The sequence below is a fragment of the Emys orbicularis genome, chromosome 5, assembly GCF_028017835.1.
Source record: "Emys orbicularis isolate rEmyOrb1 chromosome 5, rEmyOrb1.hap1, whole genome shotgun sequence".
In the NCBI taxonomy this organism is placed as follows: Eukaryota; Metazoa; Chordata; order Testudines; family Emydidae; genus Emys; species Emys orbicularis.
The window spans coordinates 89,596,645-89,621,719 of NC_088687.1; the positions used below are offsets into that span (position 1 = coordinate 89,596,645).

Sequence of the window (25,075 nt, forward strand, 5' to 3'; positions counted from 1 at the left end):
ATGGGGTAGGAGCTGAGGCTAAAATAGGGAAAGAACAAGTTAAGAATTACTTAGACAAGCTGAATGTCTTAAAGTCAGCAGGCCCTACTGAAAAGGGCAAATATAGTATCTAGCTATAAGAGGGGGGAAAGGATAACCCAGGGAAATACAGACAAGTCAAATTAACTTTGGTACACCTCTACCCCAATATAAAGTGACCCGATATAACATGAATTCAGATATAACGCGGTAAAGCAGCGCTCCGGGGGGCGGAGCTGCGCACTCCGGCGGATCAAAGCAAGTTCGATATAACGCGGTTTCACCTATAACGCAGTAAGATTTTTTGGCTTCCGAGGACAGCGTTATATTGGGGTAGAGGTGTACCTGGAAAGATAATGGAGCAACTACTCAAACAATCAATTTGTAAGCACCTAGAAGATAATAAGGGGATAAGTAACAGTCAACATGGATTTGTCAAGAACAAATTTTGTCAAACCAACCTAATATCCTTCTTTGACACCTAGCAAGCTTTGTGGGGGGGGGGGGGGAAGCAATACATGTGTTATATCTTGACTTTAGTAAGGCCTTTGATACTGTTGCACATGACCGTCTCATACACAAACTACGGAAATATATCCTAGACAAACCTACTATAAAGTGAGTGCACAATTGGTTCGAAAACCACACTCTGAGAATAGTTATCAATGGTTCACAGTCAACCTGAAGCGGCATATTGAGTGGAGTCCCACAGGGATCTGTCCTGGCTCTGGTTCTATTCAATATCTTCATAAATGATTTGCATAATAGCACAGAGAGTACACTTATAAAGTTTGTGGACAATACCAAGCTGGAAGGGGTTGCAAGCACTTTGGAGGACAGGATTAGACTTCAAAATAATCTTGAAAAACTGGAGAAATGGTCTGAAATAAATAGGATGAAATTTGATAAGGACAAATGCAAAGTACTCTTCTTAGGAAGGAATAATCAATCACACAAATACAAAATGAAAAATAAAAACCTAGGAGGGAGTACTGCAGAAAAGAATCTGGGAGTTACTGTGGATCACAAACTAAATATGAGTCAACAATATAATACTGCTGAAAAAAAGTGAACATCATTCTCAGGTGTAGGAGCAGGAACAAGACACAAGAAGTAATTCTTCCACTCTACTCAGCACTGACAAGGCCTCAAGTCGAGTATTGTGTCCAGCAGGGCCGGCTCCAGGCGCCAGCTTAACAAGCAGGTGCTTGGGGCGGCCAAGGGAGAGGGGCAGCACCTGCGGCAATTCGGGGGCGGCAGGTCCCTCACTCCCTCTAGGAGCGAAGAACCTGCTGCTGAACTGCCGCTGCCAATCGCAGCTTTTTTTTCCCAATTGCTGCCGCCGATCGCAATTGGTTTTTTTTTTTTTTTTTTTTTTTTTTTTGGGGCGGCAGAAATGCTGGAGCCGGCCCTGGTGTCCAGTTCTGGAAACCACACTTTGGGAAAGATGTGGACAAATAAAAGGAAGTCCAGAGGAGAGCAACAAAAATGACTGAAGGTCTAGAAAACATGAGATTGAAAAATCAGTGTTTGTTTAGTCTGGAGAAGAGAAGACTGAGGACGGACATGATAATAGTCTTCAAGTATGTAAAATGTTGTTATAAAGAATAGAGTGATAAATTGTTCTCTTTATCCACTGAGGACAGGACAGAAGTAATGGGCTTAAATTTCAGCAAGAAAAAATTTGGTTAGATACTAGGAAAAAAATTCCTAACTGACAGGGTAGGTAAGCACTGTAACAAATTATCTAGGGAGGTTGTAGAATCTCCATCATTGGAGATTTTTAAGAACAGGTTAGACAAAACCCCAGGGGACTAGAGTAGATGACTTATCAAGATCCCTTCCAATGCTACATTTCTACGATTCCATGTCAGTAGCAGGGGCTCATTGTAAATTTCTTACCACTCTTAGGCCTAGTCTACACTAAAAAATATCAGTATAACTATATTGCTCAGGGGTATGGAAAATTCAGCCTTTACTTATAGGCTGCTTGGAGCTTTCTCAGGAAGGCTCACCAGGTGGGGATAAGCGTCTTCTAAGGCCTATTGTTTTTTCCTAATGACCCATTACCCTGAATAGTCCTTCATAACCAGCCATCTAGGCTGGAAGCATTTTGCCTAGTGGGTGTCACATTTGAAATACAGATATAACAGGGACATAGTCAATATTTATAACTTCAGATACAAAAATGATACATGCATTCACATAGAATAATCATATTCAGCAAATCAGAACTTTCCAATGACACCTTACATGACCCATCTTGTACAAAATGCATGATAATTATACCATAATCATATCATAATAATATTACTATGACGAATATGGGGTGTAGTGTCACTTACTGACCTAACCTCAAGTGTTGATAGTGCAATGTCAATGGGAGTGCTTCTCCTGTCGACATAGCTGCTGCCTCTCAGGGAGATGGAGAACCTACACTGACAGAAGAAGCTCTCCCATTGGCACAGGTAGTGTCTTCACTAAGTGCCACAGTAGCACAGCTGCAATGCTATAGTGCTGTAAGTGTACACGAGCCCTTAGAAAAATATACAAGTTTTCTTCAAGTCACCTCAGTCTCTTACCTAGTACAACAGATTTTAGGCAAGTGCTTAGCAAACATCTTTGGTTCCAGGTTTATGCAATGCTATGGAAAGAGTTGCCACCACAAACGTTCCTGAAAGAAAGCTCCATCCCTATTTTCAGAAATAATTCGATGAATCTCCTATGGAACTCTGATTTACATACCTGTGACAAAGAACTATGATGGAGTCTATAGAAAAATGAAATTCCCTATAGGAAGGGACTTGTGAAGTTACGCTTGGAATCTAAGAAAAAAATGTAATAATGTGCATTACTTCTTGCAGAAGGCAATGCTTCAGAATCTACAGAATAAAAATCATTGCCATATCAGTAATCACTGACGCTAAATAAAAAGAGAAAAAGAAGATAGTCCAGCATTGCTCCTTGGATTAACAAGAAAACAGAGCAATAGAAAGGGAAAATTTGTAAAGTCTAAACATGTCTCCTATGTTCTCAGCATGGACATTCTGCACACAACCTAAATATGTATAGCTTGGCTGAATGACAATGATTAAATAAGAGGACATAATAACATTCTACAAGAATTAAAGCAGCAAGCTCAACAAGGAATTAGACCCTCACTCTCTCACTGACTTCAGCAGTGCTACTCACAGTACTTAAAGTTAAAAACATGCAGGATCAGGGCCTTAAAATATAAGACTGGTTCAGGGGAGTCGTAACGGAACATAATACACTTTAAAAATGTTTAGCCAAAATAAATAAGAGCCACATTTTTGCTAATAATCTTAGGTATGTGAAGGGCTTTTTCATATACATTTATATCTACAATTTGATAAAATATATCAAACCAAAGTTTATTGCTATTAAGTCCTAACAGGACTTAATCCAGTTTCCGGTGCTCAGCACCTCTCTGTATCAGACGTTGAAGTCAGGGGGGTACTATGTTTCTATTGCTGAAGAAAGAGAATCAACAGTTATTTTCATGTCTTGCTAATGCAGCCTGCCGAGGGATTTCTATTGTGATTCCTCTGATGAGTCATGCAGGAGCTAGCAGATGTTTTTAAGACATTAAGATAACAAGGAAGTTGAGATTGAAGATAAGAACACAAAAGGGGGGCGAGAAAGACATTGGAGGACAGTATAATTCAATTTATATAGAGTAAAATATTTTTATATTTTAAATTTTTCTTAACAAATCTCTCAACTGAAAGCTAAACCACAGATCTCTAGTCCTTCTTAACTCTGTTATATAAATACAGAAATATACCTCCTCACAATGTAGTAATTTCCAACAGAAAGAAGTCCATAAGGTAATTTTTTCTTCAAATGTAGACCAACTTATTCACAATAACTGAATTAAATTTATTAAATGAGGAAATATTAATAAAATGATGGTTCACCCAAATGGCCTCTCTCAATAATGAAATTTACATTTCAATGCACTATGCTCTGGATTATCCATTCCAATGGCCGGCCTCCTAGCCTGCCCACTCTTCCCCTGGTATACCCAGCCTCCGCCCCCTCCCTCAGTGTGTATCCAGGCCTTTAGAATGCCTTCTATGGGGTCCAAATGAGGAAGAAGGTGGTGCATCCAGGAGGGAGAAGAGCCACTCAAGGGGGATCCACTCCCTGAACAGATTCCAATGGAAGAATGTGGATGTTTTGTTTCTTTTCATCTGTTTTATTTCCAATTAAAATTGAAATTTATTCTTTCTTAATAAAAACTAAGTTGACACAGTACTGGGTTAAATTTAAGAGCTGAATGATTCAAAATGTTTCTTTGTTACCTATCAAGGACTGAATCTGACAAATAACCAGGCAAGACGATCCACAGTCTGGTGAAGACTATGTAAAGTCTCACTTTACAGACCATTTCTAGTGAAAATGGATGCATAGCCTACAAATATAAATCTTGGCAAAAGCATTATTGGGGGGGTCAAAGCCAGAATTTTGAAATAATTAAATCTTGTAGCCTTGACTTATGTACACAAAAATGAGGTAGCACAGGGCTATTATACAACATCAGAAACAACACAATAAGGGTCATGAATCTCAGGAGAACAATGTCTAGTAGAATACTATACAAGCCTACCAGATCTTCTTTCTGTATAGACTAAAATATCACTTTTCCTTCATTTTTTCTTCTCCAAGCAGGGAATTTTGGCTTGCACAGGCAAGCCATGGCAACTTAAAGTTTGACTCCAATGTTAGAATGTCTAGAATATTTTACAACACCCAGGATGCTTAATGTGCTTATCCTATTGAATAAGTATTGTTAATCATTCATCTATAAATCTGAAGCAATGAGTGAAAAATCTGATAAACATAAATGTAAGCATAAAATGGTTTCACTGTGAAACTGTATCATAGAAATTTGAGATGGAAAAGATATTTAGATCATCTAGTCCCTTATCAATGTAGCTTTGTTTTCTACAGTATATTTTCTAGAGCTTTTTGTCTAGTCTAGGTTTAAATGTCCCAAAGACAGGGCTTCCACCTTTCCCTTAACTGACCATTCAATAATCCTATGGATCTCGCTTTCAGTAATTTTTTCCTTGATATTCAGGCTCATTTTGCCCTTTATATTCATCCCATTACTGCCACAACCCATGCGTCACTAAATTCTCTTTATCATTGGCATTTATATGCTTCAAACTTTGTAAAATATACAAACAGAATACTATATTCCAAGCACACTCTTAATGTTTATAAATATTATACATTTATATTTGATACTTCTGATTATGTAGCTCCAAATCACATTGGCCTCTTTGTTTCTATATGGCTGTACAATCTTGCAGATAGGATTTTCAAACACACCTAAGGGTTTATCTGATTTACTCTCCATTATCATCCATAGGTCTGTGCCAGAATTATAGCTTTCCAGGTTTCTCCCTCCCACTGAATAACACAGTAATTTGTGATTTGTCTTACACATTTATATTTGCATTTTCGTCCATCTGTGGAACAATTTGTATGCAAAATGTCTGCCTCCTGTGCATCTTAGGAGCTCTGTCAAAATGGAACCAGGACAGTTTAGCAAGAGGAGAAGGAGGTCAGGGCCGTTTTCCCCTTGAAGGCTCTAAGAGCTGGTCAGCTGGGAACGTACCTATACTAAGCTCCAGCAGACCCGGGACTCTCCTTTGGCAAACTTTCCCAGCAGCAGCCTTAGGCATAGCCCTGCCCATTTTGGACTTTCAGGAACCTCCCCTCCACTAATTCCTTTCACTTACTGCTTGCTACATGCCACTTAAGGAAGAAAAGAAGCTTAGAGCCTAGTTGCGGCAGCAGACAGCTGAGACACTTGGGAGCTTGGCAAGCTGAGTTAGCTTGGTCTGTGATATTGTTGGGGCTCACCACAAGTTACCTTGGGCTGTTGTTACAGCATAGTTCGGGGGGAGCTAGTAGTGAACTGGCTTTGACCGGCCGGGCTGGCTTGCAGCCACTGGACTGAATAAACAAGTAAAGAGATAAGGAAGGCCGGAGAGTGTTGAGTGTGGGACTGGAGAACAGCAGTGTCTCCTGCCAGAGCCTGCTTGTGGGCGAATATGCCCCCCCTTAGAAGGAAATGGTGATAAAAATGGCTATGAGGATTGATTTAGACGAACAGTTTCACCCGCAGACCTAGGTCTTGTGGGTGCCCAGGAATTCCCTACACTGGAGCAGAGCCTGCTACGAGCCCTCAAGGACAAGGCTGGAGGGTCCGTGACTGCCCATAGCAGGAGGGGTGTAAGCATTGATTCTTGCTTGCTTGCTTGCTGGAAAGCACGTATTTAGTAATGCATGAAGGCTGGGAAGCTTATTATACTTTGGCAATAAAACCGGGTATACTTATGCACCTGGTGTGGCTTCATTGAGTGTATCCGAGCCCACCCCCTTTGGCTTGATAGATAGGAAGAAGGTCTGTAGTAGAAGCAGGCTGTTAGGGATTGTAAGGAGAGTTTCTCTTCTATTCTTGGCCCTCCCACATATTTTTGGGGTTTTGCCACATAATTTAGGCCTACTGTGTCACTTTGTACAAGAGGCGCTGGCTATGTTCAACAAGTAGCACTGTAAAAAGTACTATCTATGAGGTTATTAAAAACTGCCACAGGCTTGAAAGACCAATTTCTGTGCCTTTTGAAGTTAATTAAAATTTTTGTGCGCTTACATAATACAAAGCAACTCACTAGAGTCCCTAGTAGGTTAAGAACAAACAGAATACTGCAGATACTGGTGCCATCAGTAGCCCAGGAATAATAAAAATTAATGATGCATTCATGAACTCTGAGAAATAGAAGTGTTAATAACATTTGTGTCTATTTTAAAAAGGTAATAATTTAAATCAAGGGGTGACTCAGATGCATCAAGGTATTATCTTCTAATTTCTTCTATATTCAATAATTTATCAACTCATTTTACAACTATTCTTTTTTCAGAAAAGCCATCAGTTCTATTCAGCTCAAATTTGCCTCTGTGTCTCATGGAAGCTATAAAAGCTATGCAGTTGCAGGGGCTGTACTCAATTTCTAAGTAGTAGTTAACCACTCATAAGTGGCCTCAGCAGAGGACACACAGTTCAAGGCCAGAGAGCTGTGGTGCACAAGCAAAGGTTAGCTCATTTACAGTGTATGAGCTCTCTTACCAGGACTTCATAAGGTATGTCTACACTGCAATGTAAGATTGGGCTCACACTCAGGCTCAAGCCTAACCCCCCTTCCATTCACAAATCATGCTAACCCAGGGCTTGGACCCAGGGTCCCAGAACACTGAAGGCACGCAAGGTCTTTGTCCAGGTCAAGTCCTGATCCAAGGTTCGAGCCCTATCACTTTGCAGTGTAGACACAGCCCTGCTTGACTCAGGTCCTGGGAGTCCTGCAAAATGTATCCCACAATCCCATGGGCCAACTTCCTTTGCCCTCTCTATCCCAAGAATCTTAAATCTACTCTGTTGAAAATGGAAGCAACCACTCTTGGTGTACTGCAGCCACTCAGTGAGTCAGCATTAACCCCTCCATTGTCTTCTGACCACTGAGCTACAAACACCATCAGAAAGCCTTCTGTGTTTGCAATGGAAATTGAACAGAAGAAGCCTTTTGCAAATTGTGCTGCTTCACGGTCATGGGAGCACAGCCCGATCTCTGGTGCAAGGCCAGCAAAACTGTGGATTTTATTAGGAATACCAGAAATGACCATGCATACTAGCAAATAATGAAGAAGTTGGAAGTTTTTCAAATTTACTGGACCAGTGACCAGTGCAGGGAGCAGATTAAGTGGCTCAAGACTGAGTACCAGAAAACCAGCATAGGAACTGATGTGAGCCAGCAGCAGAGGATTCTAGGTCCATACCCAGAGGAGCTGATCTAACACGCCTCTCCCCCCGAAGGAACAGCACACTGCAGAGCCTGCAACAGACACAGACTGGACAGAAGCCACTTCTGAGCCCGCTAAGTTTCTGGCTCCATTTTTATGTTTATTAATAGAGCAATGGGAGGGATTTCCACTCTATGAACCAATGCAAAAGTTCTGAGAATCACCAGCTAGCAGCATGTATCCACTAGTGGCAGATTGTATGCCAGCAGCATTGTTGCCCCCGTCCCCGTCCCCACCACATGGAGTTCAAAATGGTGACTGGGACATGAAAATAGTAAACATCATTAAAGTGTATGTTTACTAGAAAGACACAGATTTTTGCTAGGGCCATTGCAGTTTCTTGAAAATAACAACATTATATTGTCATGCCTGTAGATAGGTGCCTCTGTAACCATCTACAGTCTATTGAGCTGCCTGTAAACAGTGAACTCTGTGAGTGTGTTTGCAGAAATGTGTTGCATTCATAAATATAGTCCATTTCAGTTACAGGTAGTCCATGCAGTCAAGAGGTGACAAAATCATTTGTTCCAAATATGTTTATGGTTTGAAATTTTGTCCAGCAATGTGCTGAAGGTGAGGAGGAGTTAGTCTTTGGATTTCAACATGTTTACATGTAGTCATAACAGGTTAAGCCATGTAGAAGCTAACACATCATCCTGTTGATTCCCTCATGAATTCTGACCCAATCCTGGGCTGACAGCTGAGTGCTGATAAATTTTTCTGAAGCAGGAACTCCAGATAGGAACTCCAGATAGGTAGTCATATTTCAGGGAAGGGCATATTTTCATGGGCCACCTTGGTAGCTGACTATACCACACCACTCATAGTTACGCTGTTCAGTCACTATATGTTTGAATTCATCACCTGCATACCCTGCAGGTTTCCCACCAGCAGCTTGGAATAACATCTCCCTTTGCCAGTTGGGCATCACAAGCACTGTTATGTTCTCCAAAATGTGGAAGGCCTGAAATCGTACAAAACGCTTTTGTAACACTGCCACTGACAGAAGTCTCCCCCAGCTCTGCCCCCCAAACCTAAGTAGTTTTGCAATCTTCTAAAATAAAAAAAGCAGCTTTGCATTTTTTAACTAACCCTTGGGCCTGCAATTCTTTCATTGTGATTAACCAGGCTGTGTCCAGGGAGCTTCTGTGCTCTGTGACATCCTTCTTGCAATATATTAAAGTTCAGTTTGTAAAAGTATCATTTTATGTCCTTGAAATTCCACAAGTATTTTTTCTGTGTTGCTGCAGTAAGCTATTTGAGACAATAACCCTCTGTGTTTTGTCCTATTCCAGGCCCCTGGAGAATAGTTGGCCTGGGGACATGCCACAGTAGGGGGCTTGTGTCTTGTACATGGTTTCACTGTTTGCACTTGTTCATGCACTTTGGGTTTTTATTTATTTATAAAAAGCGACAAGGAGTCCTGTGGCACCTTATAGACTAACAGACGTATTGGAGCATAAGCTTTCGTGGGTGAATACCCACTTCGTCAGACACATATTTATTTATGTTTTTATTTTTCTGTAAGGTACCGTTGTTACTGGGGTTTTGGTGTGGTAATGGCCTGCCTGGGAATGGGTGAATGTTGTACTTTTCTAGTACATGTTTATAAATAAAGTTCTTTTTTTAATCAAGAAAATGTATTTCTCTGACTGCTTCACATCATATGATGTATATTCAAAATAATAAAGGTAAACACATGATTAGGGACAATTAGGAATTAGTATGCAAAAACTATCCCTCAATATAATTACCTATAACAATTCATACTTAAATCACTTCCTTACATCAATCCTTACTGTGAATAACCTCCCAACCCCTATTTCGTAAGTGGCCATGCCATTCTTAAGTACATTGCATGGCACTAAAACCCCTGCACACATCTCCAAGCACCCTACTCCTCCCCACAATCAATGAGTCCCCATACCCTCCCCCCCCCACAAGCACATTCATAAAGGTGCTATTTCCCTTCTTCCATTGAGCCATGCAAGTCCACAATGAGGGAGCACAAAGCATCCCTGTCTCCTGTTGCCTGGGGGCATCCAGCTCCAGAGGTGTAGTGCACTTTGTGGCTGAGTATACCCATTCAGAGGACACTCACTGTCATAGCTCCATTCAGGGGGAAATGGCTCGCCTCTGACTTCACAAACATTGTGAAGAGCACAGCAAGCCATAGTGATGCAGACAGTATTGATGACACTGGCATCCAAATAGGTCTGTAAACATCTCAAACGGGATTTCAATCTGCCAAAAGCACATTCAACAACTATTCTGCACCTGCTGAGAGTGTAAGTAAACCATCTTTTGCCAGGGCCTCTAAAATCAGGGTATGGTTTTAAAACCAAGGCAAAAGGGGGAATGTGGGGTTCCCCAGAATAATGGTGGGGACAGTAACTCAATTTATGACAATGTAATTTGGTGGGAATAGTGTCCCAGCTTGTCCATGTATGTAGACTCCTGATCAGTGAAAAACCCTGGCATTATGAACTTTTTCAGTGCAACCTACGGAAATGTTCATAAATTACACTCTGTGGTCCTCGAGGGCCTGCGTAACAATGGAGTAGCACCCTTGCGGTTTCTGTGCTCCTTGAGGAGGGCAAACTATGGACACACAAGTCCCATCAATGGCCCCAGAGCCGTTTGGAAACCCCATTCTCTCAAAGCCAGCAATTACTTCAGGCATATCTTTTATGCCTGCCACCTTGGGGTAAACCACACACCTAATTGTCTCAGAAACCTCCACAACCACTTTACCCACAGTTGACTTTCCAACACCAAACTGATCTGCAACAGCTTCCATATGGCTATAGCATGCCTTTTGGACTGGCAGGGGTGGCCTCATGCTTGTGTCTTTGTGCTAAAGGGTCAGGATAAGCTGCTCACAAATCTCCAGAAATGTAGCTTTCTTCATGCAAAAATTCTAGACCCACTGCTGGTCATCCCAGGTCTGCGTGATGATGTGAGCCCACCAGTCTATGCTTGTGGCCCTGCTTCAGAAGCATGGTCTACATAGGGGGCATCAGAGACTGTACCAAGTATATTGAGAAGCATCAGCCAGTTTCAGTATTCCTCTTCCTCTGCCTTCTCCTCCTCCTGCTCCCTCATAAGCGGTGTCAGGTGCCTCTGGTGGATCAGAAAATGCTGCTGAAATGTTCATCAGCATTTCACAAAAGCTCTGCCCATTCCCTGACACAGGAATGAACACACAAGCAAGATAAACTCTTCAGAAAGTGCCTCCATGTTTCTGGCTCTGGTAGCTGTCATTGACCCAAAAATGACTACTCAGCAAAATGTGTCGGTAGGCTGTTCAAGCTTGCTGTAATGTGCAGAGTGGACAGTCTGGTTTTCCCACAGTGCACCATGGTCAAAGGGCTAGCGTGAACACATTTCAGGTGGGCGCTAGGGAGTCTGGGATATGGTTGGTTTGACTCAGCTCTAAGTATTGCAGTGTGGATGCCAGAACCCCAGGTTCGAGCTCAGGTTAGAAAATTCTTAATTTAGGGTTAACACTCAGTGTAAACACTCAAGCCCTGGGTTTTCTAACCCAAGGTAAGTTGACTCGACTTCCACTGACCAATGGCTTACATTGCACTGTAGACAACCTTAGTGGCTCTGAAAGCCCTTAAGTGTGCCAGGCAATGTTTTATTAAAAACTATGGTCATGTTTTATTTTTTGCCATTTGCTGGTTGTCACTGGAATTACTAATTTCTGTGTTGTTGTTTCCCCCCTCTCCCCTAACTGAAATGTTAAGGAAAAATCCTATTTATTTGTTCTTTTCCAATTAAAACAAAAAGATCTGGGAAACAAAAGCAAAACATGGAGTGGTTGTAGGTGTATACAGTTATTATAAAACAAACAAATCAAATAAAATCTAATTGAGACTTCTGATAACAAGCCACTCAACTTCTACTGAGCCAGACTCTGCAAACACTATGTGCTAATAAACAAAATAAGGTATATATAATTATGTTCTACTGTTATTCTAAAATGATAGTGCTTCTCAAATTATTAAGAAAAGACAAAGATTTTAGGCCAAATTCTGCTCCGATACACAAAGTGAAAATCCAAATGACCATTATAAGTGACAAAAGAACATGTCCCTATATCCATTATGAAGGATAATCCAGCACAGATGTAAATCAAAAATATGTATTTTTTTCTTCATTTTAGTTTTACACACAGGTTATCTGGATAAGTCTGACTGGCAAAGTTAGCATCTTAGACTACCTTCCTACTTACTGTAAGAAACCATACAAACCAGGAGATCACTTTCACACATCCCACCCCCTCCAGAATAGGTTAAGAAAAAAAGTTTTAATGCAATTTTTCACACTGGAAAGATCTATCTGATTCAATACTTTTAAGTCTGTGTAGTATAAAAACGGCTTCAAAGAAGGATATGGCTTGGTGTGAAGAATAATTTAAATGTTCTTTAAAAAAAACCTCACGCATCACAACAAAAGTCCCAACAAATCACAAATTCACATGTCTCCTCTTTGAAGATACTACTGGATTGGAGAAGGCATTTTCAAAAGGCAGTTTGAAAAACTGTTAACTATATTTTTTTTTAATTTGAGCAGAGTTGCAAAAACTACTGTTTGAAATTAGCTCCATTCCCTCTTCAGCTCTGCATCAGCTTCAAAAAGGGCTGCCAATGGTGACCAGGCATAACTGCCAAATTTCCCATCTCAAGTGAGAGCCTTCTGCAGATGTTATATCTGTTGCCAGGTTGCCCCAAGTAAATTAGCTTTTAAATGTCTTAAAGAGAAAAAATGTGCACGAGACAGACTACTTTTGAAAGTGTTTACTAATTATTTATATGCTTCATAACTGCTTCAGCACTTCTGTAAGGGATGATTTAGGCATGACTCACCAAACTTATCTAGACACTGTCTATTGCCATCTTAACATTCCCTTTTCAAGGCCTTTTATGAAAAAGTAGTTGACTGTTTTAATATTTATTAAGCACCAAATAAAAATACCAAAATGCATAACTACAATGCACCTTAAGATGCATATACATCATTAGTATTTATATAGCGCCTAAAGTGTGCTAGGCATTTATAGAACAAGAACAAGAACTCATACCTGCCCTAGAGAGCTTGCAACCCAAGGTCCTAGTCCTGCAAAAGGATCTGCTCATATAGAAACTTTTATTCATGTGGAGTTCTACTGAAGTCAAAGGGATCCCAGGCAACTGTGTGGTTCAATGCTGGAAGATCCCATTGCAGGATGGAGATTTATGTTTAGATACAGCATAGAACAAACAAACAAAACCAGTAAAAAGTAATTTGGATAGGATAAGGAAGAAGAGACTGAGCTGTCACCTCAATCATTTTTGTCTTCATCAATGTGTTAGCTACACATGCAAAACTGATTCTCATTAGATACAGTATTAGTGGTGTGAATTACTCAACTATATGCTGTCGTATGTTGTTGCTTATGTAGTCACTAACCACATTGATTATATCTACTTAATTACATACTCGGCTTGACAAATTCATTCACCAGGGCAAGTCATAAGCCACCATGATTTTCATATTTGTCTATCAAAATATGATTAAGAAAAATAAAATGTACAGTTCTTATGATTGCAAAGATTACTTTCTAAGGCTGCTGTGGATCTGTAACCGTCCTCCCCCTGCCACAAAGTCACATAGCCCCCACACACAGAGTCCCAAACAGGAGGGGTGGCAGGCTCCGTTGAAACAACCAGTCCACCACTGCGAAGCCTGTCATTCCTGGAGTTTAGAAGCGTCCTTTGCATCACTACACTACACCCGCTCCCCACCACAGTCTGCGTCCCAGGTTCAACACTTTACCGAGAAAACAGTAATAAAGAAAATGGTGTTCATTAACAAAATTCAAGTGATTTTATTTTTAAACGTGTGTTGGAAGGGGGGGAACGGGGTGAACGGGGTATGTAACTGGAGAGGATAGTGAACATTTACTGGGTAAAGAAACGGGGGCAGGTTCAGCTTCTCTGTAAACAAACTTAATAGTCACAGGTTACCCTGCTCACTCAGGAACCTAGCTTTCAAAGCCTCCCGGATGCACAGCGCGTCCCGCTGGGCTCTTCTAATCGCCCGGCTGTCTGGCTGGGCGTAATCAGCAGCCAGGCTATTTGCCTCAACCTCCCACCCCGCCATAAAGGTCTCCCCCTTGCTCTCACACAGATTGTGGAGCACACAGCAAGCTGCAATAACAATGGGGATATTGGTTTCGCTGAAATCACAGCGAGTCAGTAAGCTTCTCCATCTCCCCTTGAGACGGCCAAAAGCACACTCCACCACCATTCTGCACTTGCTCAGCCGGTAGTTGAAGAGTTCTTTTTCAGTGTCCAGGGCGCCAGTATAGGGCTTCATGAGCCAGGGCATTAGCGGGTAGGCTGGGTCCCCGAGGATGACTATAGGCATCTCCACATCCCCAAGAGTTATTTTGTGGTCCGGGAAGTAAATACCTTCCTGCAGCCGTCTAAACAGACCAGAGTTCCTGAAAACACGAGCGTCATGAACCTTGCCCGGCCATCCGACGTTGATGTTTGTAAAACGTCCCCTATGGTCCACCAGTGCTTGCAGCACCATTGAAAAGTAGCCCTTTCGGTTAATGTACTGGCTGGCCTGGTGGTCCGGTCCCAGGATAGGGATGGGAGTTCCATCTATAGCCCCACCGCAGTTTGGGAATCCCATCGCGGCGAAGCCATCTATGATGACCTGCGCGTTTCCCAGGGTCACTACCTTTGAGAGCAGTACCTCAACGATTGCGTTGGCTACTTGCATGACAACAACCCCCACGGTAGATTTGCCCACGCCAAAGTGGTTCGCGACTGACCGGTAGCTGTCCGGCGTTGCAAGCTTCCAGAGGGCTATGGCCACTCGCTTCTGGACACTCAGGGCTGCTCGCATCCGGGTGTCATTGCGCTTCAGGGCAGGGGACAGCAACTCACAAAGTTCCATGAAAGTCCCCTTCCGCATGCGAAAGTTTCGCAGCCACTGTGATTCATCCCAGACCTGCAGCACTATGCGGTCCCACCAGTCCGTGCTTGTTTCCCGGGCCCAGAATCGCCGTTCCACAACATCAACATGACCCATTGCCATCATGATGTCCTCGGCGCGGGGTCCCGTGCTTTGTGACAGGTCTGTGCCACTCTCAGACTTCAGGTCCTCACCGCGCTGCCGTAGCCTCCTCGCCCGATTTCTCAGCATCTGCCTCTGGGAAAGGTGGATGATAAGGTGCGAGGTGTTGAAAACGGCCATAACTGCAGCGATGCTCGCAGCGGGCTCCAGGCTCTCAGTGCTGTGGCGTCCGCGCTGTCACTGACCAGAAAAGTGCGCGAACTGATTTCCCGCCGGCGCTTTCAGGCAGGGAGGGCGAGAGTGACGGTTGGATGACGACAGTTACCCAAAAGCACCCTCAACACATTTTTTTCCCCAGAAGGCATTGGGGGCTCGACCCAGAATTCCAATGGGCAGCGGGAACTGTGGGATAGCTGCCCACAGTGCACCGCTTCCAATGTCGACGCTTGCCCCGTTAGTGTGGACTCACAAAGTCGAATTACTGTCCTTAGTGTGGACACACACGTTCGACTTTGTAATATCGATTCCACATATTCGATTTAAGTACAATCGAATTACTCTCGTAGTGTAGACATACCCTTAGAATATAGTAATCTAAATCAGCTCACTGGTTCTGTTTGAGTTTTTCTTCTCAAAAGCTACTTTTATCTAAGCATCTAAATTTCTACTCTCTTTCTTATTTTGAAAACAGATTTTTAAAGTAAGGAGTTATTCAGCTATTTGTAAATATAATTTTATCCCTTTCTTCATTCATTAATGGATCTTCTTTCTTTGGATCACTTTCTCATTCATATATTTATAAAAACCTTTTAATTCCCCTTAGCCTTATTATAAAGTTACTCATTCTATCTCCACATTAACTACTGAAGCTTACCACCACTTCCTTTGCATTTTTAAAAAAAGTTGCTGCAATACAATGGCAATAATGGCCACTTGAAACCTTTGCAATATTTTTGGTTAAAATACATCTCTACTAACCCAAGTTAAGAACATAAGAGCTGCCATATTGGGTCAGACCATGGTTTATCTTTCCCAGCATCCTGCCCATACCAGAGATTTAAGGGAAGCATACAAAACAGAGCGATTATGGAGTGATCCACGTGTGTCTCCTACTCTTGGTTTATGGTAGTCAGAAGTTTAGGATTGCCCTGAGCACGGGTTCTGTCCCTGAGCACCTTGGCTAATAGCCATTGATGGACCTATCCTCCATTAATATATCCAGTTCTTTTTTGAACCCAGTTATACCTTTGACCATCATAACATCCCACAGCAACGTGTGTTGTGTGAAAAAGTACTTCCTCTTGTTTGTATTAAGCCTTCTGGCTGTTAATATCATTGGGTGACCCATGTTTTTGTATTGTGGGAAAGAGGTAAGTAACAGTCCTCTATTCACTTTTTCCACACCATTCACAATGTTATAGCCTTCTATCATATTCCCCCTTAGTCATCTCTTTCTAAGTTGAATAGTCCTAAACTTTTTAGTCTCTCCTTGTATGAAAGCCTTTCCATATCCTTGACCATCTTTGTTGCCCTTCTCTGAACCTTTTCTTGTTCCACTATATCCTCTGAGATGGGGAGACCAGAACGGGACACAGTATTCAAAGTGTAGGAGCACTATGGATTTATATAGTGACATTATATTTATGGATTTAGATAGTGACATTATGTATTGTTAGCATTTTTGACTGCTGCTGTGCATTGAGCTGAAGTTTTTAGAGAACTATCCATGGTGACTCCAAGTTCTAAATTAGCTATTAAAAATCAAGAAAGAGAATCTACCATTATAATTATAATTATAATTATAATTATATTATATTATATTATATTATATTATATGAAAGAAAGAAAGAAAGAAAGAAAGAAAGAAAGAAAGAAAGAAAGAAAGAAAGAAAGAAAGAAAGAAAGAAAGTTGGGATTATTTTTTCCCAATGTGCATTACTTTGTACTTATCAATGCTGAGTTTCATTTGCCATTGTGCTGCCCAGTCACCCAGTTTTGTGAGATCCCTCTGTAACAACAACTTGTTCTCTGCTTTGGATTTAACTATCTTGAATAATTTGGTATTGTCTGCAAACTTCACAACTTCATTATTCATTCCCTTTTTCAGCTCATTAATGAATATGTTGAACAGCACCAATCCTAGAACAGATTTTTTGGGGACCCCACTGATCCCCTCTCCATTGTGAAAACTCACCAATTATTCCTATCCTTTGTTTCCTATCTTTTAACCAGTTACTGATCCATGAGAGGACCTTCCCTCTTATCCTATGGCTACTTGGTTTTCTTAAGAGCCTTTGATGTGGGACCTTGCAAAAGCTTTCCAAAAATCCAAGTACACAATCTCAAGTAGATCATCCTTATCCACATGCCTGTTGACTCCCTCAAAGTCTAATAGACTGATGGGGCATGACTTCCCTTTACAAAAGCCACGTTGACTCTTTCCCCCAAAAAATCATATTTACCTAGGTGTCTGTTCTTTACTGTAGTTTCCACCAATTTGCCTGGTACTGAAGTTAGGTTCATTGGCCTGCAATTGCCAGGATCTCCTCTTGAGCGCTTTTTAAAAAGCAGCGCTACATTAGCTACCTTCTAGTCATATGGTACACAGGCTGATTTCAGTGATGGGTTACATACTACAGTTAGTAGCTCTGCAATTTCATATTCAAGTTCCTTCAGAACTCTTAGGTGAATGCCAATTGGTCACTGCGACTTATTAAAGTTAAATTTATCCATTTGTTCTAAAACCTCTTCTACTGACACATCAAATTAGGACAATACTTTAGATTTGTTGCCCAAAAAGAAATGCTCTAATGTGGGTGTCTCCCCCACATCCTCTGCAGTGAAGACCAATGCAAGTAATTCATTTAGCTTGTCTGTAATGGCTTGCCTTCCTTGGGACCTCCTTTGTCACTAGTGGCCCCGCTGCCTGCTTGACAGGCTTCCTGCTTCTGATGTACTATAAATATTTTTTTGTTAGTTTTTGTTAGGTTTTGTTTCTTTAATAAGTTGCTTCTCATATTTTTTCTTGGCCTGCCTTATTATATTTAACCTGCCAAAGTTTTTACTCCTTCCTATTTTCTGCATTAGGATTTGACTTCCAAATTTTAAAGGTCTCCTTTTTACCTGTAACAGCCTCTATTACTCTGCTGTTTAACTATGGTGACATTCTTTTGGTTCCCCTACTTGTTTCTGTGATTTAGTCTGGGTCTCTATTATGTTTTTTTTAAGTGGTCTCCATGCTGCCTGCAGGCATTTTACCTTTGTGACTGCTCTTTTTAATTTCCGTCTAACTAGTGTCCTCATTTTTGTGTCATTTCCCTTTTTGAAGTTAAATGTTACTGTGCTGGAGTTATTTTGCTATGTGTTTTACTCCCTCCAAAGACACTAAATTTAATTCCATTATGGTCGTTATTACCAAACAGTTCAGCTATCGTTACATCATGTACAGATCCTGTGCTCCATTTACGACTAAATCACAAATTGCCTCTCTCCCCTTGTGGATTCCAAGAAGCAGCTCCAAGAAGCAGTCATTTATGGTGTCTAGAAATTTCTCTGTGTACCATGCCCTAAGGAGACATATATTCAGTTAATATGAGGATAGTTGAAATCACCCATTATCATTTCGTTTTCTGGTTTTGTAGCCTCTCTAACCTCCCTTAACATTTCACCATCATTATCAGGTGATCAGTTGCATATTTCACCACCAACAACACTGGAGCTAATTATTATTAATTAACGAATTAGTAAATTCTTAGTTGTATACACCCCCCAATTAGCAACGTTTACCACCCATCAGATTTAGCCAAGCTATTCATATTATCAGTCTATATTCAATACTGTCTCATTCTGACAAACTTATTACAGCAGTACTTTCTAAATTACTATGCAAGTGGCATTTACATCCTGTCATTGCATACAAAAATTTAAAACTGCTACAATATTACTGAAATGTTTAAAAATATCAGTATTAAAAGTTGGCATACCAGAGCTGCCATTGCCCAGCCAGTCTTGTTGTAGATGAACTCCAAGTTATTTCTTCGCAAGTACAGCAAGCCACCAACAAGTGACACTAAAAGAGCCAGTGCAATAGTGCCTGAATAGTTTGGAGGCCTGAATACCCTAATCTGTGGGGGGAGGAGGGGAGAAAACAAAAGCATCAATTATTCTTTCACTTTGTGACAAACAGAAGTGATGCAATATTACATACACACACACACAGCGTAGTAATAACCCAATATCTACTACTGAATGCACAGTATTCTCTATGTTAAGGATGTTCTTGTACAGATAATAAGTATTGATGATAGGGAATATTGCTAACACTGTCACACAACTGGAACTCAATATCTGACAGACTGGGGAGAACCCATCCCCTTTCCTTTTTCCTGCCCTCCCTTTGCCCTCAGATGAGTGGAGGGCAATAGGGTCTCAGTAATTGGCTGGATCCAAGCGGGGAGGGTAAGCGCTGATGGCAGTCTTCCCAAAGATCCCTCGGGGGAGAGGGATAGCTCAGTGGTTTGAGCATTAGCCTGCTAAACCTCAGGTTGTGAGTTCAATCCTTGAAGGGGCCACTTAGGGATCTGGGGCAAAATCAGTACTTGGTCCTGATAGTGAAGGCAGGAGGCTGGACTTGATGACCTTTCAAGGTCCCTTCCAGCTCTAGGAGATAGGATATCTCCATTAATTGGGGGGGGAGGGATAGCTCAGTGGTTTGAGCATTGGCCTGCTAAACCCAGGATTGTGAGTTCAATCCTTGAGGGGGCCACTTGGGGATCTGGGGCAAAAATCAGTACTTGCTCCTGCTAGTGAAGGCAGGGGGCTGGACTCGATGACCTTTCAAGGTCCCTTCCAGTTCTAGGAGATGGGATATCTCCATTAATTTCAAATTTCAAAATAGGTGGAAGTGATTAAGGAAAAAAAAGATCATCTGCACTGCATGAGTTATTGCCGGGTATTCCCAGATTTAAGTGAATAAAGCTGTGGCCTAATTAAACCACATCCACTGTATCTTGTCTGTCTTCCTGCATGATCGGGAAACATGTATAGATCATAAGGAATATTGCTAGCAAAGATAAGATTTTGTTTCTGAATATATTTTAAAATCTGAGAATAGTCCCTTTGAATGTGACTGAACTGGGAATTTAAGCAGTATGTTTCTTTATTATTTTAGAAAGTTTTTGATTTCACCTTTAAAGAACAATTGTATATAATATTCAACTATATAAAAATAATTAAATAAGTTTCCTCAACATATTTGCAGATTATTATGTCTGTGCCATTATTTTGGCATAAAACACTTTTGAAACTTCAAACTTTGTTTTTTAAGTAACATTGCAAATACACTCACATTTATCAACTAATTGTCACAATACTATCACTCATTTTGTGCTAGAATAAGACTGGATGAAAATATAACTACCAAACCAAGACTGAAATGCAACATTCAAATTGCTGAAGTTACCACAGTGCGCTCAAGTATCGCAGCTCATATTTGTATTATTTTAACCTATTTTTGTGGATTTCATTTGATAAACAAACATACATGAGGGGAAAAACAGTGCTTGGTGTCAGTTCATCATACGGTAGGCAGATTAAGTTTGGATCAGTCTTAACGTTGTCAAATGACTTACATGAACATCCGTTCTGTCAGCTATCCATTTAGCTAGCTGCTCTGCTGCAAATCCTATTCTCTGCAGGTCGAAGGTGTCAGCTCTCTTGGGTTTACCTTTCGGAGGAAAATGCATGAATGTCGGAGCAGAGTTCATATTGAGCTACAAAAAACAGAAGGCATCACAATATTAAATAACTCAAACATGCTTTGTGCAACTGCTTGCCTTCTTCCTACCATAGACACTGGCAAGATACTATTAGTTAGAAAAATATTAGTGGCTTTCCAAAGTTTGAAATTACTATTTTCAAACATTTAAAAATATTTTTCTATTACTAAAAAAGTGCTCAGAGCTAACATTCCTTCAGTTTCTTCAATTGGGCTTTTTAAGGCACAGTAGTCATTACATAAACCATATTTCAATTTTAAGCATTCCTTTGTTGAGTATTTTTCCTAATATGCTCATTTATGCTGTTACATAACTAGCAAAGCAGCATCTTTAAAAATATTGTTTATATTACACAAAGTCACAAGATTTAAATTACATCCCAATCTTGAAAAAAACTTAAGCACATACTTAAAAGGTTAAATGCTATGTGGATTATGTGGATGACCTGAGGAGGTTGTGAAGGCTAGGACTATAACAGCATTTAAAAGAGAACTGGATAAATTCATGGAGGTTAAGTCCATTAATGGCTATTAGCCACGATGGGTAAGGAATGGTGTCCCTAGCCTCTGTTTGTCAGAGGGTGGAGATGGATGGCAGGAGAAAGATCACTTGATCATTGTCTGTTAGGTTCACTCCCTCTGGGGCACATGGCATTGGCCACTGCAATAGACAGCATACTGGGCTAGATGGACCTTTGGTGTAACCCAGTACGGCCGTTCTTATGTTCTTATGTTAATGTGACTACTCACACTGTGTAAAGTTAAGCATACATGTAAATCTTTAGAGCACTGGGGTCTTAAATATTAATTCATCCAGTGAACGTTCCCAATATTGTCAATTTGAAAACAAACAGAAAATAGTGACAGCCCCCCCTGCTGGACATTCTAGGTGAAAAAAATATTCCCCAGGAAGATGAACAGGACAGGGAAATATATTTTAGTATATGAAACTTTCTGGATTTCAGAAAATAATAATGCAATACATTTATCAAGTGATTTGAAATTAAATATAAAATTATCATTGGAAAATATTGAAATGATTAAATATGAATGAAATTATTTGAGTTCTCTAATGATACAAGGGCAGTGCCATTTTATTTACCTGCCTTGCTTGCTGCTCTCCAACAAAATCAATGTTATTAACTTACATAAATGCTTTAGTTAAACATCAAGTACACAGTTCAATTTATAATTTATGAAAAATAAACTAGATACTAAAATATTTTCTTCTAAATACAATATGTCCCATCCTTTAATGAACAACTGTTGAAAGAAAAATATGTTTGTGAACTGTGTTAAGAAGAATGTTGTAAAACAGTTGAATTTAGTGGGATACTCAGATATAGAAATCTTCTGTCAGGTTTTTTTTTTTTTTTTTTTTTAAAGACTGCTGACAGCCTAGGTGCACCAGACTTACAATTGGTTTCCCATTTCTATATAATCAGAATGAAAGGTGAAATCAAATCAACTGACATGCTTTTATGTCAACTCTGAACCAGTATACAGCAACTGCAGCAGTAGCTTAGCTACCAGTATTACAGTCAAGAATTAAATCTCCTGTGCTATTATAATTAGTTCAGATGTCCACTGTCTTGTTACATTTGCCTATATAAACTCTGATAAAAATAATATTTCTTCAAAAACCTACATGACAATATGCTCACTTGTTAGTTCCTCTTATTTTCACAGATATCCAAAATAGCTGGAGTTCTCAAAGACAATGAACAAAATACAATGTAGACATAAGCAAGTGTAAGTCCACTGACATAAATGGAGTTGTATCTCTTTACACCAGAATGAATTGGGCCAAATGCATCTACTGAATATAATTTGCTGTGTGTGTGTGTGTGTGCAAAAATACATATTTGAACTAAAAATAAAAAGCAAAATTTGGAGAGAGCATGTTATTTCTATACAATGTGGTCCAACTGTTCTGTTGGAAAACCATCCAAGCTTTACTGTGTATTGTTTAAACACTGTAGATCTGCTTTTTTTGCTTCATAGTTTAATATCTCACAATTCACCAAAAGGGAGTAAAAATGGTTAGTAACTTCTACTGCTTCTTGCTTTTATTAATTCATCTTCTAGTGCCAAGCAGGGGGCTAAGCTTCAAAGAGAAGAAAATATTTTGCTTTCTGGAATTATGATTCAAGTTGAACTTCAGTTGAGTACCCAAACCAAAGTGAATTTGCAGGACTAGCGTATTTGCTAATAATTGGTTCTCCACACTGTAAAGCAACCATAGCTATTTACAAGAGTCCCAAGACTGATTATTCTATAAAGATAAAAAGGTTATTAAACATTTAATTGAAGTCTTCATGTAAGGTGATACTTGTTAAGTACTTTTTTATGTCAAGAGAACCTATGGGAAAGTTTAGCTACGACTGATTTTCACTGCACTTCACATAATTTTGGAGTCAATTTGTTTTACAATGTCCAATGGAAGCAACTACCAATACATTAACAATGGCTTGATAAACTTCATTTAAACTTGATATAACCGAAAACTAATATGGTAGACTACATATGACGTAGCAAAATTGGCTATTTTGCATTTTTGGTGTTTCCTGCTATAGCTACCAAGGATGCATTATAGAAATTCCTGTGACTAACCACAGTTATCCAGACTTTTCCCCCCACTATAATTCTTTATTATATTATCTAACAGAAAAACCCCATTGTACTTAAAATATGTGATATATATTAAACAAAGTTAAAAGGACATCATTCAACACCTTTTACCTGTTGAAAAACATCTGCCCCTTCATCATAATCCACTATAGTGAAGAATAATTTATTAGAAAAAGCAGATGAGTAGCGCCAGGAGTTGGCCAGCACTTGATATTCTTCATTAGCTTGCCTGTTAGGGAAAAAGGCATAGATACAGATAAAAAAATATAGATATCTGTATGTAAATGACTACCAGTAAAGATTCTATAACCATTTGTAACAATTGCAATCCAAACAGAGGGATTAACTAAAACTGTAGCAAACACATTCTCAATTCTCTACAAAAAAGATTTTGGCTGGTATGGCATGGCGGTGGTGGGTTCTTCTTGTTGTTGGTTTGTTTTTCCAGAATTACAATTAATTTATAATGGGTGAGGTAATATCTTTTATTGGATCAGCTTCTGCTGGTGAGAGAGAAAAGCTTTCGAGCCACACAGAGCTGTTCTTCAGTTCTGGTACTCTGAGCATCACAGCAAAATGGTCCAGTAAAAGATATTACATCACCCACATTGTCTCGCTAATATCCTGGGACCGACACGGTTACAACTACATTGCATGCAGTTAATTTATAATAGCTATCTAAGCAACAAAACTCACAAACAAAATACTAATGAAATGGGTTTTAACATTTTTAACATAAAAAGCTTTACAAAAAGTGTAAGTTAAATGCTCCTATAGTTTGTGCTGGAAAATATGGCCCCAAACCTGCAAATTGATTCATGTAGAGAGACACCCTTGTGGCAATGCAGATCCAGTATCAGGATTTATATGCTCAAAACTGCTCCAAATAAGCATCGATTCAGACGAGTAGAACATTGAGCTATACACCAGGGGTGGCCAAACTGTGGGTCGAAAGCCACATGCGGCTCTTTTATTGTTGAAGTGCGGCTCGCGTAGCCTCCTCCCACCTCCACCTACCAGACTGGGGGGTGGGGGAGCTCAGGACTTCTGCCTTGCAGTGGGGTGGTGGGGTTGGGGCTTCTGCCCAGCAGGGAGGGAGGTCTTGGGACTTCAGCTTTGTGGGGCGCACCTGCTGAGCCTCGGGGCTTCAGCAGAAGTAGGGCTGAATCCCCGAGCCGCATCAGGAGCCTTCTGCAGGGATGAAGCCCTGAGTCCCGGCAGGTGTGCCCCGGTTCTTGAATTTGTGAAGATTGTTGTATGCAGCTTGGGGGGTCAGTAAGTTTGGCCATCCCTGCTATATACCAATGCAACATTCCTCCTAGAACAAAGGATACATGGAAAGAGCTCTGTCAATACTACACTGAAAATTGTTGTGCCACAAAAGGAGTGGTAGTGGCAGATCTAAAGTGGGTGGAGTTGCCAATAACATCCCTATTCGACATTCTTTCCTTCAAAAAATATTTAAAAACCAACACAAAATAAAGTATAGTTTTTTGCAGTCTGTAGTAATTTCTATCAGCATTAGAAAGTCACATTCCTCCCCCCCCCTCCAGCAGGCTCCCTACCCCCAAACCTCAAGGAAGAGCCAGAGAGAAAAATAATGCAGCATGACACTACATTATCTTTTGCACTCCTCCCTCTTGGTGCTCAGAAAATCACTTTTAAAGGAAGATTCGGAGA

General features: G+C 40.4%; 1 protein-coding gene across 1 annotated transcript in view; it reads right to left on the minus strand.

Moving 5' to 3' along the window:
* TUSC3 (tumor suppressor candidate 3) overlaps positions 1 to 25,075 on the minus strand; it is a 156,141-nt gene that overhangs the window by 115,556 nt on the left and 15,510 nt on the right. Inside the window, exons 2-4 of the mRNA XM_065404969.1 lie at positions 23,507 to 23,624; positions 20,619 to 20,759; positions 18,972 to 19,112 (exon numbers count right to left, since the gene is read on the minus strand). Of these exons, the coding sequence (XP_065261041.1) occupies positions 18,972 to 19,112; positions 20,619 to 20,759; positions 23,507 to 23,624 (400 nt within the window). The remainder of the gene's footprint in view (positions 1 to 18,971; positions 19,113 to 20,618; positions 20,760 to 23,506; positions 23,625 to 25,075) is intronic.